This window comes from Spermophilus citellus (genome assembly GCF_964194105.1).
Source record: "Spermophilus citellus genome assembly, chromosome: 3".
NCBI lineage: Eukaryota > Metazoa > Chordata > Mammalia > Rodentia > Sciuridae > Spermophilus > Spermophilus citellus.
In genome coordinates this window covers 16,338,828-16,354,453 of record NC_138184.1, presented here as the reverse complement: position 1 = coordinate 16,354,453, position 15,626 = coordinate 16,338,828, and the positions used below count along the sequence as shown (strand labels likewise).

Below are 15,626 nucleotides of genomic sequence, written 5' to 3'. Positions count from 1 at the left end.
CATGCATTGCGACCTGTTTTGAGGGCAAGTGGTGAGTCCTGAGGTGGGGGTGGCGGGGGCCACCTAAGCTCCCAGGCCAGTTTCTGGTCTGAGCTCGGTACAGGGAACAGAGCCTCCTGATTCTGGGGATGGAGCCACAGACTCCACATTTTGTCTCTGCATCTGAGCCACCACCCACGTGTCCCGGACACACCTCTGCATACGCTCCATACACAAGATGCTCCTTGTCACCAGCCACAGGTACACCCAGCAACCCCTACGCCCCATCACACTTGCCCACTGCCCTGGCCTCCCCAGCAGCGGCCTCTCCCAGGCCTATCTGGCCTCATTTTCCCCCACAGCACAGGGCCTGCTGCGGCGGAAACAGAGAAGGCCAGCCTTGAAGAGCTGATCTCTGGCCAGGCGCAGAGGCAGGCCCCGGTCATCCCAGCCACTCAGGAGGCTGAAGCAGGAGGATCACAAGTTCAAGGCCAGCCTCAGCAATTTAGCAAGGTTCTGTCTTGAAAATAAAACAAAGAAAGGGCTGGGGATGTGGCTCAGTGGTAGAGCGCCCCAGGTTCCGGCCCCATAAAAACAGAAGGGCTGCTGGGCTTGGGAGGCTGAGGCAGGAGGATCACGGGTTCAAAGCCAGCCTCAGCAACATCGAGGTGCTAAGCAACTCAGTGAGACTCCGTCTCACAATTAAATACAAAACAGGGCTGGGGATGGGGCTCAGTGGTTGTGTACCCCAGAGTTCAATCGCCGGTACTCCCCATCCCCCCGCAAAAAGACAAACCAGAAGAGCTGAGCTCTGACCCCGCTGGCCGCCCATCAGACGGGGCCCCCCTGCGCCCACACCCCTACGGCTCCTCACTGCTCTGGAGCAGAACCGCACAATCCCTGAATGAATCCCTCGTAAGGTTCAGATCTTACCCAGGTCCCTCATCCACTCTGTGACCTTGGCCTTTGCCTCTCTCGGCTTGTGCTAGGGACTGGGTAAGTGGGTCTCCAGGCCTCCCCCTGACTGGCTGCTGGTCCGGCCACCGCAGCCCTTCTGCCCTCCCCATTGGCCCATCCCCTGTCTGTGCCTCTCCTGACCCCACATCCTGTAGGGCTCCCAGTGCCCCAGACACAAAAGCCTCATTCTTCCTGCCCCTAGCCTTTGAGGTCCCAGGGGTGTCCCAGGGCCTCCCAGTGCTGCTCCTGCCTGGAACAGCCTCTTTGTCCACAAGGGTCCGCCTCATATGGTTCTCAACACCACCTCTCCACTCCCGCCACCACAGGAGACACCCTTCCCGCTGTCCCCATTCACCCATGCCACAAGCATTAGCCGAGCACCTGCTGGCTCCCAGGCCCTGCCCTGAGGACACAGATGATCATAACAGATTCAGGTTTGGGGTTCGAGGGGTTCCCGAACCTCCGAGGGAGAAAATCAACTTGACCACACAAGAAGACGTGCAGGTCGCACTCCTGGTGGGGACAGAGGGAGGGACACAAGCATAACAGATGTGACCAGGATCTGGAAAGAAGTTGGCACAGTTGCCCGTTTGAGGGCTTCATGGAGACCTGGGCAGAGGGGAAATGATCCCAAAGGTCCTGGGGCCTGACCAGCCTGCATTGAGGATGTCCAGCTCCCCCAAACTCTTTGACTAGAGCAGATTGAGCGATGGGGAGAGGTTTGGGGAGGAAGTGGGGGGCAGGGACACAGGGACCATGGCCTCTAGAGCCTTGGGGGCTAAGAGGACAAATTAAGGCTTATTCCTAGGGTGCTTGGGCCTCCAGGAGGCAGAGACCCATTTGCTTGCATGGCCCGAGGTAGTTTGGCTCTGCTGCCCCCTGGTGGTGAGTGAGGCATCCTGGTGGCCTCCCTTCTGGCCCCAAACTGCCTCCATTTCCTCTGGTAAGTCTGTTCCGCCTTGCCCAACCCAGGGCTCCTTCCCTCCCCTCCTGTCCTCACTGGGGTGGAGGCCAAGGACTCAGAGTCAGATCTGTCCTGATGCTCTCCCAGGGCGCTCTGGGCAATACATTCTGGTTGTGTGCTTGTTCTCTCCTCTCCTCTATGGGGGTGACAGCAATCCCTGCTTCTCAACTTGCTCCAGGCCCTACTCTCTTCTGTCCAAATGTTGCCCTATCTACCTCTTTGTCTCTGCCACATCCATGCCTGTCCCCAGAATATCTTTCCCTGCCCAAGGCAGTGATAGAAGCTTTAAAATTTTTCATCCTGCCTCAGGACCTTTGCATATCCCGTTCCCACTGCCTTTACCAATTTCTGCCTAGATCTGTCCATGCCTGGGCTCAAACAGCAACTCCCCATGAGTTCCCCACTTGAACGGGTCTTGTTTATCCACACACTTGCTCATCGCCATCTCCTCCGGCTGGCTGAGAATTCCCTGGAGGAAAGAATGTGTTCCTCTTGTTCACATTTATGTTTAGCACCAGGCACACAGTAGGTGTCTAATAAACACTTGCTGATTGAATGACAGTAACTTGCCTACTGCCAGGCACCCAGTGTGGCTCCATGTTGTTTTCTCTTATTAAAACATGTGGAGGCCGGGGCCGGGGCTCAGCGGTAGAGCGCTCACCTAGCACTCTTGAGGCGCTGGGTTCGATCCTCAGCACCACATAAAAATAAAGATACTGTGTCCACCTACAACTAAAAAGTAAATATTAAAAAAGAAAAGCTTTTGGAAAGGCTGGATGTAGTAGCCACGCCTGTGATCCCAGCAGCTCAGGAGGCCGAGGAAGGAGGATCATGAGTCCAAAGCCAGCCTCAGCTACTTAGCAAGGCGCTAAGCAGCTTAATGAGATCCTTTCTCTAAATAAATAAATAAGGTCTGGGGACGTGGCCCATTGGTTAAGCACTCCTGGGTTCCAGTCCATAACATTCTTCCCGGTACAATGGCAAGACCCTGAGTCCTGCCCAGTCACAGAGAGTGACTCAAACCTTGACAGACTCTGGTGGCATATCTGGCCTTGATCCTTGGTCCCCAGACACACTAAATCAGAAGAATAGGATTCTCCCCTGGGCCTCAATCTCCTCAGCTGGGAAATGGGGTTAAGCAGGGACCTCCTGCCAGGGTTAGGGAGGGAATGCGGGCCTGGAGCCGGACTGGCACTTGGGCAGGCTGGGTATTCCTCCTGACCGCTCTGTCTGGTTCAGCCTGGTGCACAGGGCTCCAAGCCTGGGCTCTAGTGGTGGATTCTGGGGCTTGGGCGTGTGTGTATGCTCAGAGGGAGGAGAGTTCCACATAGGTCCCCGAGGTCGCTGCCCAGAGCAGCCTGGGAATCCAGCACCTGTCTGGGGGAAGTCCTTGGGCAACAGCTCAAGTTCTGGCCCGCCTTGGCCACCTGTCAGATGAGGACCTGCTGGCCAGGCCTGTAAATGGAATTTCCCCATCATGGCCCCAGTGTGCATGGCCAGCCATTATAAAGAGGGGTAAACTGAGGTCCTGAGAGGTGATGTCACCAGCTTACAGTACCCTGGGGAGAAAGCTGGGTCTGGAGCCTTCCAAGGCTCTGGGGTGCCAGCGGCGGTCACTTACCTCCAGGGGTGCAGGCCCAGGGAGGGGCTACAGGGGCTGCAGGGGCTGCTGGGGCTCAGCAGCGACGGGCTCTGGCTGCTCGGAGACAGACTGCAAAGAAAGAGGCCGGTTGCCCCTGAGTGTGGCCGGATCCGGAGACCAGACCCGGGCAGTGGTTCTCCGGGCGAGGAGGGGCCCCAGGCCGGGGAATCTGGGTTTCAGCGCAGGCCGCGAGGGAGGGGCCAGGAAGGCTCCCCGGAGGCGGCGACACCAACCGAGACGCGAGACGCGGGGTGGCTGGGAGGGTGGTTGTCATCCTGTCCTCGCCGGTCCCCCTCCCCGCCCGGCGCGGCACTCACTCGAGGGTCAGCGCCGGGATGTGCAGTTTGTCCCTGCGGGACTTCATGCCGAGGCTGGGGCCGCGTCTACGCGGCCGGGTAACGACGTCCTCCTGGCGGCTCCCAAGCCCCGATCGTGGCGCGATCGGTCGCACGGACAGACACGGACCGAGGGGCGGCGCGCCTGGCGGGTGCGGCTGGCCGGCGCGGAGGCTGGGCCGCCGGGGGCGCGGGGGGGCGGTTCTCTCCGCCCCGGGGCGGGGCTCGGAGCGCGGCACCTGCGCGCAAGCCCGGCGGGCAGGAGGGGTCGCGCGGCGGGGAGAAGGAAGCGGTGGACGCCGCCCCCTTCTCTGGAGGGCTCCGAGGACGCGGGGTCCCCAGGTCCCCAGCTGCGTGGCCCCAAAGGAAGGGCGGTCACTGCCGCCTGCGCGGCGCGATTGCCCCATCGCCCGACCCCGCCCCTCCTCCCGGCCGGCTCCGCCCTCGCCTGGCCCCGGTGTCCGGCACCCAGGATGCCCGCGCTCCGCCCAGCCCAGTCACCGCGTCCCCCCCCCGCGTCCCGGCTTTCAGCATCGCCACGCAGACCAGAGGCCCGGACGCGCCTCCAGGCCTTTCCTTCGCGCGGCTGCCTCTGCTGGAAACATCCTTCTCGGCATCCACGTCCGAGTTCACCCCACTCCGCGAAGCTGTCCCGCACCGCCCCCCTGCGGCGCCCCCAGCCCAAGCTGTCCCTTCCTCTCAGCCTCGGCCGCACAGATCTGAGGATGGGTGTCTCGCCTGCGACCCCTTGATCCCAGGGTGGACCTTGTCAGGCAGGGGGCAGGGAGGGGGCAACTCCTCGGGGGTCTGTGGCCCCGTCCTGCCCTAGGGCCCCGGACTTCGCCCTTCGCGGCCGATTCACTGCCCACTACCCTGCCCCCAGCTTGGGCAAAGGCCAGGGACAGTGCCCGCCCTCCGGGCAATGTCCGAGTCCCTCCCCTCCTGGGCCCCTAAGGCCCCTCCCCACCAGCTGCGCCATCCCCACTCCAACAAGAGCAGATGGCCTGGCCTAGGGAGCCATTCTGACCCCGTCCTCAGACCTCCCCCTTCTCTCCCTCCACCTCCCCTGGCTCTCGGTTCAGCCGCCCTGCCCCCTGCGGTCTTCCAACGCCAGCTGCTCAGCACCTCAGGACCTTTGCCCGTACCGCTAACCTCTACCCGGGGTGCCCTGCCCCCAGCCTCCCAGGGGCCGCTTTTCCTCCCCTTCCAGATCGAGGGTCAAGGCCACCTCCTCCTAGAAGCCCCCAGATCTCAGGCTACAGCTGCCGCCAGCCCCTCGGTCTCTTTCTCTGCCGCACTAGCTCTATGGGCAGGTCTGCGATTCACTTGTTTCTGGGTCCCCTGTGCCCCAAACAGGACCCAGCACACAGCAGGTGCCCCAGAAATGTCTGTTGAGCGATTCCCAGCCCCGACTCGGGCGAAGGCCTCCCGCGAAGAGGGCGTGCCCGCGCTCACAAGCCATCAGACGGGAGCACAAGAACGCCCCTCCGGGGCTCTGGTTCTCCCACCTTAAGTGGGGGCGAGACTTTGAACAAGAGGCTCTTGAGCTTTGGGGATCCCAAACTGCCAACCTACGGGAATGCCGGTGTGACCCTTAGGAAGACGATGTTCGACGCGCAGCCCTGAACGGAGGTGAGCTGCCCGCCGCGGGGGGCGTGCGGGCTGCCCTGGGTGTACGGGGCTGGGGCGCTCCAGATCCGACTCCGGACTCCAGAGCAGGGTCTCACGTCGGAGCTCCGCCGGGGCCCAGCGACCAAGCTCCTCCCCGCTTCAGGTCCCTCATTTGCATACAGGCTGGGCCTCCGGGCTGCCGGCCAGCCTCCCACGTGCTCAGGGAGCACCCCAAACACCAGGGCAGGCTGGCGGTGAGAAGCCTCGGAGTGACTATTACCTAAATTCACCACTCTGTACCCAGGACCACGGGCCCAGAGGAACTCACCCCCGTCCTCGGCGAGGCAGGCTCAGCTCCTTCTGAAATGACAAAAAAAAGGGGGGGATCATCCTTAGAAAGCAAGCACTTTGAACCCTGGCCCTTGATCCAGCGACACCCCAAGTCATTCCTTCAATTTCCCCTTCAGCCAATGCCTCCTTTCTATTCACTCCATGTACTGGACTCAAGACTGCTGCCTCAGGGCTTTTGCACCAGCTGCACCTTCCCTTTTAGAGCTCAACAAACTGGCCTGCATCAACTCTGGGTGCCTCTACCACAGGTAGCAAAAAAAGCCCTGGGTTTGGGGTCCACTGTGACTCCAGGGTCCACCTTCAGAGAGATCCTACCCAAGAGTTTTTTTTTGTTTTTTGTTTTTTTTTTTTTAATTCTGAAAAGACTGGATGGCACAAATTCAGAATCTAGGGACATTCAGACCTGCCTCCAGTTCTGTTATGTTTCCTTCCGGTAGTGAGAGTGATCTGTGATGGTGTGCCTCAGTTTCCCATCTGTAATTTGGAGGTAACATCAGCAGGACTCTGGGGTAACATGATCATTTTTGTTGTGTGTTGAGCTCAGCGAGGGCCTACGCAGAAGCTATCACAATCCTGGGAAATCGGACTCCCATTTACTGAGCCTCTACTATGCCCCAGGTGCAGGGGCCGTTTTACAGGCTGGGAAACTGAGGGAAGCCAGGTGCCCACGACTCTCGGTAGAGGGGGAGATGGGAAACTGGGTCTCAGGACACCCCCCCAAAACACACACATTGGGGCGGCTGCTTGGGGACACAGGACTATTTTTACCTGGGTGGGCTCCAGGCTGCCCACGTCCTGATGCGGGTGTTCGCCATGGCAACCAATGACGTCATCGGCCCCCGCAGCCAATTGGAGGGGGCCGGAAATTGCCAGGGGCTGGACGACCCGGCTGGGAGGGGGGCAGGGTCTCCCGCGGGGGAACGCGAGGAGGGGTGCGGGGTTCCGGCGGTCCCCCTCAGGCCTGCTCCCAGCTACGCTGCTCTCACGAAACCGAACCTTTCAGAACCGGAGAATGAGCTGCCCCTCGGAGGTCTCCCCGAACCTCAGGACGGAGCTCACTACCGTTAGGGCAGGCAGTCCTAGATCCAGGAGCCATCGCCACCGCCAGTGCCACCAAAACCTCCTTCCTGTCTCCTCCAGTCGCTGTGGGACCTCATCCCACCTCGCCCCCACCGCCTGGCTTGTAACCGAGGGATCTGAACCCCGGGGTCCCAGCTGCTGCCACCCCCATCTCAGCCTTTTCCTTCCAAAGTTCTGACAGTTGTGGTCCCCAGGCCAGCCGCCTCACTCCTGCACTGTGTGGCCCGCGCCAAGCAACTTAACCCCTCTGTGCCTCAGTGTCCTCAAGAAAGAGAACGGAGGCATCGTTTTGTAGAGTCTGGGGAAGAATCCAGGAGCAGCCAAGTCAGGATCTGCGCTGGGGGGAGGGACCTGGATGCCGCAGTGCCCAGAGGGTGACTCGGTGACGTTCATAATAATCACCATCTCGATGCCATCCCCGGTACAAAAAGACGCGCAGTGGCGGAGAGAAAGGAGCCCCTGGAAGGCTCAGCAGGAAGCTGGACCCACACAGCTCGGCTGGCGCCGTCCCCGGGCCCTCCGCTCCCGCACCATCTGCTTCCCCACAGCCCCCTCCCAGCGGCTGCTCCCCGACGGAATGGCTCCTGCCCAACGTGGTTCCCACCGCGACCCTGGAACTGCCCTTAAAACATATTATTTGGGGTATCCGCTTGGCTGAGTGATGCTGCTTCTTCAAGCCTCATCACCTGAGGATCCCCCAATTTGGAGGAGACGGAGCAGGACTTGGGCATCCCATACTGAAGGGACTGGGGGGGCAGAGGGAGAAGAGGGTTTGGAGGCATCCAGAGAGGGGACCCAAGGGGCTTCCTGGAGCAGGGTGATCTCGGATTGGGCTGGGTGTGCTAACAGCATGTGAAAAGGGTGGCGGTGGTGGTCCACACCTGCAATCCCAGGGTCTGGGGAGGCCGAGGCAGGAGGATCTGGAGTTCAAAGCCAGCCTCAGCAATGGCGAGGCGCTAAGCAACTTGGTGAGACCCTGTCTCTAAATAAAATACAAAATAGGGCTGGGGATGTGACTCAGTGGTCGAGGGCCCCTGAATTCAATCCCCAGTACCAACCCCCCAAAAAGGGGGTGGCTATGGGGATGAAGCGCAGGAATGCAAACTCGGCAAGGCTCACGCCGCTCCAGCCAGAGGGCTTCCTGGAGGAAGACAGCCAGTGTTGTGGGCCTGGGGGAGCAGAGTCGCCCTGAAGGGTGGACCTGCTAGGGAGCCTCCCAAGCAACAAGGAAGACAAAGTCCAGTTACAGGTCTTGGCCACATTTTCTGTCCTGGGGATGCTCTGTTTGGGGATCTGGTGTTTTGAAATTCTGTCGTGTGTGACGCAAAGGAGCCGGCGAAATACTAATAGTAGCAGCAGCAATAACTGCTGAGTTTCACTGGCTGAGCTGAACCCGTCCCCCCTCCTGCCCTGTCCCACTGCTCCCGTGGGCCAGGTGAGAAACTGCTTAAAGGACCATTCGTGCCCCCGCCTGGCCACCATCTAACTGGACAGGATGTCCACCGCTATTGGCTGATCTGGCCAATCAGCGCCCGACTTGAGTCCTCAGAACTTTCCGTAGATTTTATGAATTGATTCTTTGACCTTCGGCAATGTTTGGCCTCCTAGAAATCTGATTGGCTCGCATCAGCAGCCTGCCGCCTGATTGGCTGAGACGTTACGCTGGCCCTTAAGAGGGATTCCAGGTAAGGAGGGAGATTGACAGCATCAAGAAGCAAAGCCCCTGAGCTCCGGCACGCTCACGCGCAAGACGGGTTATTTTCCCTTTTTGAGTCTCAGTTTCCCCTTTTGAAAGATGCGACTAATAATAGCATCAACCACTCCAGCTCTCAGGAGAATTAGAGGCACGAACAGTGCTTAGTCTGTTAATTTGAACAGTTATTAGTATTTTATAATTATTTTATCATTATTTTAACTGTCTCCCACTTTGGCCAGTCTCACTCCTGGCTTTTGTTCCCCTTCCCCACCCCCATTGGCTCCAGAGGAGTCTTTTCAGACCCCAGATGTGTTTGTGTTCTCCCCTGCTCCAGCTCCTCCGATGGTCCCCTTACCCTAGGGGGAAAGTCTAACCTCTTAAGAATCAGTGCTGTCAGTCACCCCCTCTGGCACCTCTGGCTCTAGTGCTAGGAAATGACTTCTAGTTTATTTCCCCGCACAACAGCAGCACTGCCTCCTGACCTCTGGGCCTTTGCATATGCTGTGCCCGCCATTTGGAATGCCCAGGCACCCAGGCGATCGTCCTGCTCCCCCGGCCTCACCTCCCTGGATGCAGGCCAATGCCGGGTTGTTCTGTAGGGGGAGCAGGACCTGCCTGGGTTCCAGTCCTGACTGTCACCTACACTGGGAGACTGGGATGGCAGCTACTCTTCCCGAAGCCTCAGTTTCTCCTTTGGTAACTGCAGGACTCCCGCAGGAAGTCTGCCCCCCATGGAACTGGTCCCACTTCCTGACGTCAGCAGCGCCCCCATTCTCTTACCCGGAGGCGGTTTCTCTATTTTAAGAGGCCGAGGGCGGGGCTGGCATCTAACTGAGCTCCAGGCAGGGCCTGCCCGACCCCCACAACACCCCACTGCCGGACAGTCCCACCCCGCCCCCTCCTTTCTGTCCAGGTCCCCGGGTCCTGTCTCTGGCCTCCTCCCTTCCCCTTCGGCACCCTCCCAGCCATGCCCTGGGATGTCAGTGTTTCTGTCCCCAGCTCTGCTTCACCCCTCCTTGCCCACCCCCCACGTGGCTTCTCATTACCTTCTGCCAAGTTCCCAGTCCTGAAGCCTGGAGCCCTGGGGACCTGCCTGCCTCGGCTCCCACACTGGCCCCTGGATGCTCCTGCCACTTGCTCTGTCTTCCCTTGGTTCCAGCTTTCCTCAGCCTTTTTCATTTCCCCAAATACCCACCCCCACACCCTGCCACTCGCAGCTGCCTCTAATGCCCTGAGGTCACCCCACAACCCCAGAATCAGCCTGGAAGTCCCCCATCAGAGCTGACCACTTTGTGGGGCCAGAGCTGCTCAGGCATCTACCTTCCCAGCAGCCTGCGAGGCCCAGGAGGGCACCTCTGGAGGTTGCCACCTGGCCAGAGCTGGGCACACAGTAGGTGCTCAATAACTGTTGGCTTGGTAAATGATGACTGCCAGGTCCTCGCCTGCAACCTGGTGGCTTCTTAAGGGTTTGGTCTGAGCCTGGAGGGAAATAGCCAGATCTGAATCCCCATTTTACAGATGGTATAAACAGGGAAACTGAGGCTCAGAAAGGTCAAAGGAGTTGCCACCTGGGGTCATGTACCCCCAAGGTGGGTTCCAACTTAGGGCTCTGAGGTCCCAACAGCCGTGTTCTTTCCTCGGGTCACACATCCACCCAACACAGACATGGTGTCAAAGGTTGGGAAAGCAGGGCTCTTATGGTGAACAGGGAAACTGAGGCCTGGAGAATCGGGGTCCTCCCAGGTCACACAAATGTCTGGACTGTGCCCAGAGAGAGCTGTTTAAGGGCGCAGAATGAATCCCGGCTGGGCAAACCCTGGTTAGTGACTTTGCCAGGTAGGGTCTCAGTTTCCTTACCTGATAAATGGACAGTCCCCCCTCCCCGACCGGCTCTAGACGTGACCTCAGTCTGGGGTACAGTGGCACAGCCACGACCCAGGCAGGTACTGATATGACAGTCGCATGTCAGTAGGAACTGGGTTGACACAACGATGAACATATGGCGAGCTCGGCGCCCGGGCTGCTGTGGAGCCTATTATTATTAGAGCATCTGGTGGGGAGGGGACAACCCTCAGTCCCCTCCTCCCACGCCATCTCCTGGAGCCTCAGTTTCCCCATGAATCCAAAGGGGACAGTCCCCTCCCAGCGGGCAAAACGCACTTTGAGATGCAGGCGGGCAGAGGGCGCGACCCGGCAGCGCCCCGCCCTCTGCCTCAGTTTCCCCACGGCCGGCGGAGGCCCCGCCCCGGCACCCACCCGCGGCCGCCGCACCTCGCCCTCCGCCCGCCCGCGCAAAGGCCTCACCTGGAGCCCGCGGCGCCGCAGGAGGCTCGACTCGTCCATGGCCAGCGAGTCCGAGCCGCGGGGCCCGCCCCCGGCCCCGCCCCGGCCTGCCAGACCCCGCCCCCGGACGCTATTGGCCAGGCCGGTCAGCTGACGTGGTCTGACCCCACCCCTCCCCGGGAAGCCCAACTGGAAGGGCCCCGCCCCAGCGGGCGAGCGGCCCCGCCTCTCCAGGCCCAGCCCAGCCACAAAGCATCCAAGTGAATATTTTGTAATGAATCCTCCTAGAAGTAAGTGAGCATTATTCATTCCCATTTTGCAGATAGGAAACTGAGACTCAGAGAGGTTAATCAATGTGCCCAGAGCACACAGCAAGACTGGCACTCGCAAAAGTTAAGCCTTCCCCCAAAACTCATCAACAATATTTGGAGTTGGGGCTGGGGATGTGGCTCAGTGGGAGAGCGCTCGCCTAGCATATGTGAGGCGCTGAGTTCGATCCTCAGCACCACATAAGAATAAATAAAAATATAAAGATATTGTGTCCATCTGCAACTAAAAAAAATTTAAAATAATATTTGGAGATCTTTTTTAAAAATCGAAATGAAGATGTTCGTGATGAACAAAACATCGACATTTTAAAGACAGGTGTCCTTGTACCACCCTGCCACCCCTAGCCAACAAAACTATATACACAGCTAGAGGGCCACTGTGGTCTCCAGCTTCTCTTTGAGGCTGGCGGCCTTAGTCATGGCTGCCTGAGCACCTGCCTGCCTGCCTCAGGAACATCGGCTCTCACAGGCATTTCACGGAAATTCTCTGCTTTGCAGAAGGAGAAACCGAGCCTGGGAGCAACCCCATGTCCCGAGAGAACCCCTGCAGCCTCTTTCCCTGCCACCACCTGCCTCCCCAAGTCCCCTGTTCAAACTGGACACTGGAATATATTTTCTGGCTGTAGGGGATCCTAGGAAGTGTCATTGGACCCGATGTCTCAAGGTGCTATAAGATTGCACCAATTTATGGTGGCCTGATGGAGCATATAAAAACATGGGATGCTGGGAATACTTAGTTTTCTCATTAAAACTGACATAATGGGGCTGGGGATGTGGCTCAAGCGGTAGCACGCTCGCCTGGCATGCGTGCGGCCCTGGTTGGATCCTCAGCACCACGTACCAACAACGATGTTGTGTCCGCCGAGAACTAAAAAATAAATATTAAAAATTCTCTTCCCCTCTCTCTCTCTCTCTCTCTCTCTCTCTCCTCTCTCACTCTAAGAAAAAAAAAAACTGACATAATTGGGCTGGGGTGTGTCCTAGTGGTAGAGCGGGACAGTTCACCCTTTTAGAATGTGCAATGCAGGGATTTTTAGCATATTCATAGAGTTGCACAACCACCACCACCATCTCATCCAGGCAGCTTCCCCATCCACTGAAGAGGCCCTGTCCTCATTAGCTACGGCTCCCTGTGATTCTCTTCCTCTCTCTCTCTCTCTCCTTATTTATTTGTTTTTTTTAGTACTGGGGATTGAAACCACGGGCATTAACCACTGAGCCACATCCCCAGCTCTTTTTTTTTTTTTTTTTTTGTATTTAAAGACAGGATCTTTGCTAAGTTGCCGAGGCTGGCTTTGAACTCGAGAGCCTCCTGCCTCAGCTTCCCGAGCTGCTAGGACACCAGTCAGCTTTCTGTTCTGTAGACTGGGGGTTTCTGGATACTTCATATGAATGCAGTCCTAGACCTGTGGTCCTCTCCACAGTGGAAGGTTTCTTCCACTTGGTATCATGTTTTCAAAGTTCATCCACATTGTGGTGAATCAGTACTTCATTCCTTTTTATGCTCAAATACCATTTTGTGGTGTGGTCGGGGCACATTTTGTTCATCTGCTCATCCCTTGACAGTCATCAGGGTTTTATAAATTTTGGAATAGAGCCACTGTCTGTGTTCGCCTAGAAGGTTTTGTAAGGATGTATGTTTCAATCCTCTTGGGCACGTACCTCGCGGTGGACTTTCTGGGCCATATGTTGATTCTATGTTTTAAATTTGTGACAAACCGCCAGACTGTTTTCCAAAGCGGCCACCCAGTTAAACTCGAATTTCAACAAATAGTGTATAATTTTTCGGTATAAATATGTCCCCTGTAATAGCTGGGACATAGCTATGCTAAAGCATTGCGTGTTGAAATTCTAGCTCAACTGGCTGTCCTGTGTCTCACTGAGCAGCCGTGGACAGGTGAAGTGCAGGTTGCAGCCTGCTTACCCCAAGGGGCTGGAAGTTCTTGTCCTGTAAGGGACAATTGCTCTGATCTGGCTGGTTCTGTCTCCCAGTTCACTTTTAGTTCAAGCAGGACCCCCACCTGACCCCCAGCCTTTTATCCTTTATCAGTCACTGTGATTGGTTCAAGGTGGGCTTGTGACCCACAGGCTCAGCCAATCACAGCCTTTCTTGAGACTTTGGTTGGAATCCTGGGAAAAGAGAGGTTCCCTGGGGCTGGATCTGGGGCTCAGGGGTAGAGCTCACCTGGCATGTGGGAGGCCCTGGGTTTGATTCTCAGCACCACATATAGATAAGTGAATAAAATAAAGATTCACCAACATCCAAAAATATATTATTTTAAAAAAGCACACTGGTAAAAGGAGAGAGAGAGAGAAAGAGAGAGAGCGCGTGTGTCCATGAACCAGAGGTTGTTGGGGTGGGCAGTAAATGGGGACCTGCCCAGGGAGTCACCAGAGAGGTCCTAGGTGCCCCTGCTTTATCTGGGGAACTCCTACTCAGTGCTCTCTTCCAAATGACGTCCCAGGAGGTAATAGGGAGTGTTCATTGATTGACTGATTGATTGAATGTGATTTTTTCCATTTCTTTCATATTTATTTTTTAGTTTGGGTGGACACAGTATCTTTATTTTATATTTCTGTGGTGCTGAGGATCTAACCCAGTGCCTCCCGAGTGCTAGGCAAGTGCTCTGCCTCTGAGCCACCAACCACCCCAGCCCCAATTTTTCCATTTTGAAGAAGTCCTACGAGTTCTTAAAATCCACTCAAATTCTCTAGGTCCTTCAGAGGGCATTTCTTGGGTGAGAACTACATTTTCCTTGTGGCCTTTCACACATCCATCTCCTGGCCTCCCCTACTGTGGCAGAATGCCTGAGACAATCCACCTGAAGGAGGAGAGGTCTCTTTTGGCTCCTGGATTTAGAGATTTCAGTCCTTGGTTGCTGGGCCCCGTGGCTCTGGGCCTTGTCAGCAATTTCCATGATGGTGGCAGCACACGGCAGGGCCCCTTCTCCTCCTGGTGGCCAGGAAGCAAAGAAGAGTGTCAAGATCTGGGGTCCCATGATCCCCTTCGAGAGCGGGCACCCAAACACCTTTCTTCCCCGAGGTCCTGGTTCCAACTGTGCTGTCGGTTGAGAATCAAGCCTTTAACACGTGGGCCCTGGGGACACTCCAGAGCCACAGCAGAGCGTCATCAGGACTCTCCTCAAAGCTGGTCGCGGTGGCCCCGCCTGTCGTCCCTGCAGCTCGGGAGGCTGAGGCAGGAGGATCGAGAGTTCCAAGCCAGCCTCAGCAACAGCGAGGCCCTAAGCAGCTCAGTGAGACCCTGTCCCTAAGTAAAACACAAACCTCAGCGGTTAAGCGCCTTCTGCTCAATCCTCAGAACTCAAATAGACAAAGATTCTCTTCCAGTGTTTCCACATGGAACCCCAGGAAGTGTGCTTGTTGAATGGATTTTTTTCCTGGTGACCTTCTGTGTACTTTCTTTTTTTAATATTTATTGTTTAGTTGTAGTTGTCAATACCTTTATTTTATTTATTTTTATGTGGTGCTGGGATGGAACCCAGGGCTTGGGCGTGCGCTCTACTAGCTGAGCTCCACCGGCCCCTGCTGTGTGCTCTTTAAGACCTTCTCCAAGATGCTCTGGAGGCGGAGACATCCCCGTTGGTGGCAGGTGCCGGTCCTATGGACGGGCACCTATAAATGTGGTGGCTGGTGAGTGAGTAGATTCTCTCCTGGCAGACTCCTACTCACCCCTCAACACCCTCTTTAATGCCCCCTAGGGACCTCGGGTCTCTTGGCCACAGGGAGGGCACTCCTCCCTCTTGGGCTTAAGGTCACTCTCCCCAGGAAGACAGGGTGGGGGGTGGGGAGGCTCTGCGGTTGCCCTTGTCACGATTTCCGGCTCCTGTGACCTACACTTTCCTGCTTCCCCCCACACTCTGTGGGGCGTCCCTGGGAGCTTCTCTGGCAGCTGACAAGGGCCCCTGGGGGGGAGGAGGGGGAGAGGGAGGGGGTGGTGCCCAGAGGTGGCAGCGGAAAGGTGGGAAGGTGAGACCCGTGAGCTCAGTGTGACCCCGACGAGGGTAGAAATGCCATCTCACATGCGGCTGGGGTCCCCCTTGCTCACAGCCTCCCACGGCTCCCCAGGGCCCTTGGGCAAGGCAAGCCCCCTCCCCTGGCTCTCCAGGCCCCTGCGCCCCCAGTGTCACCTCCCCACACAGAGCCCCAGACCCTCTGTGACGGGCTACTGTTCCTCAAAGCGTCTCCTCCAGAGGAGGCCCCCGCCAGAGTGCCATCTACCCCTGGACACCCAGCTCCAAGCCCCAGGCACGGTGGCCCACACTGTCACCCCAGCACTCGGAGGCTGAGGCAGGAGGATCGTGAGTTCAAAGCCAGCCTCAGCAAGAGCCAGGCCCTGAGCAGCTCAGTGAGGCCCTGTCTCTCACTAAAACACAAAATA

The 15,626-nt window shown here is 57.5% G+C and overlaps 1 protein-coding gene across 11 annotated transcripts in view; it reads right to left on the bottom strand.

The window, feature by feature from the left end:
• The window catches only part of MAST3 (microtubule associated serine/threonine kinase 3), a 48,494-nt gene that overhangs the window by 22,809 nt on the left and 10,059 nt on the right, over positions 1 to 15,626 (bottom strand). For 4 of the 11 annotated variants that reach the window (XM_081287513.1, XM_081287522.1, XM_081287521.1 and 1 more), the window contains exons 1-2: positions 3,860 to 4,548; positions 3,522 to 3,611 (exon numbers count right to left, since the gene is read on the bottom strand). In XM_081287513.1, coding sequence (XP_081143639.1) covers positions 3,522 to 3,611; positions 3,860 to 4,284 — 515 coding nt within the window. In that variant the 5' untranslated portion in view covers positions 4,285 to 4,548. Of the gene's footprint in view, positions 1 to 3,521; positions 3,612 to 3,859; positions 4,549 to 5,816; positions 5,849 to 10,919; positions 11,001 to 15,626 lie in introns of those variants that run through there. The other 7 variants (XM_081287524.1, XM_081287525.1, XM_081287514.1 and 4 more) reach the window with 5 other exon arrangements.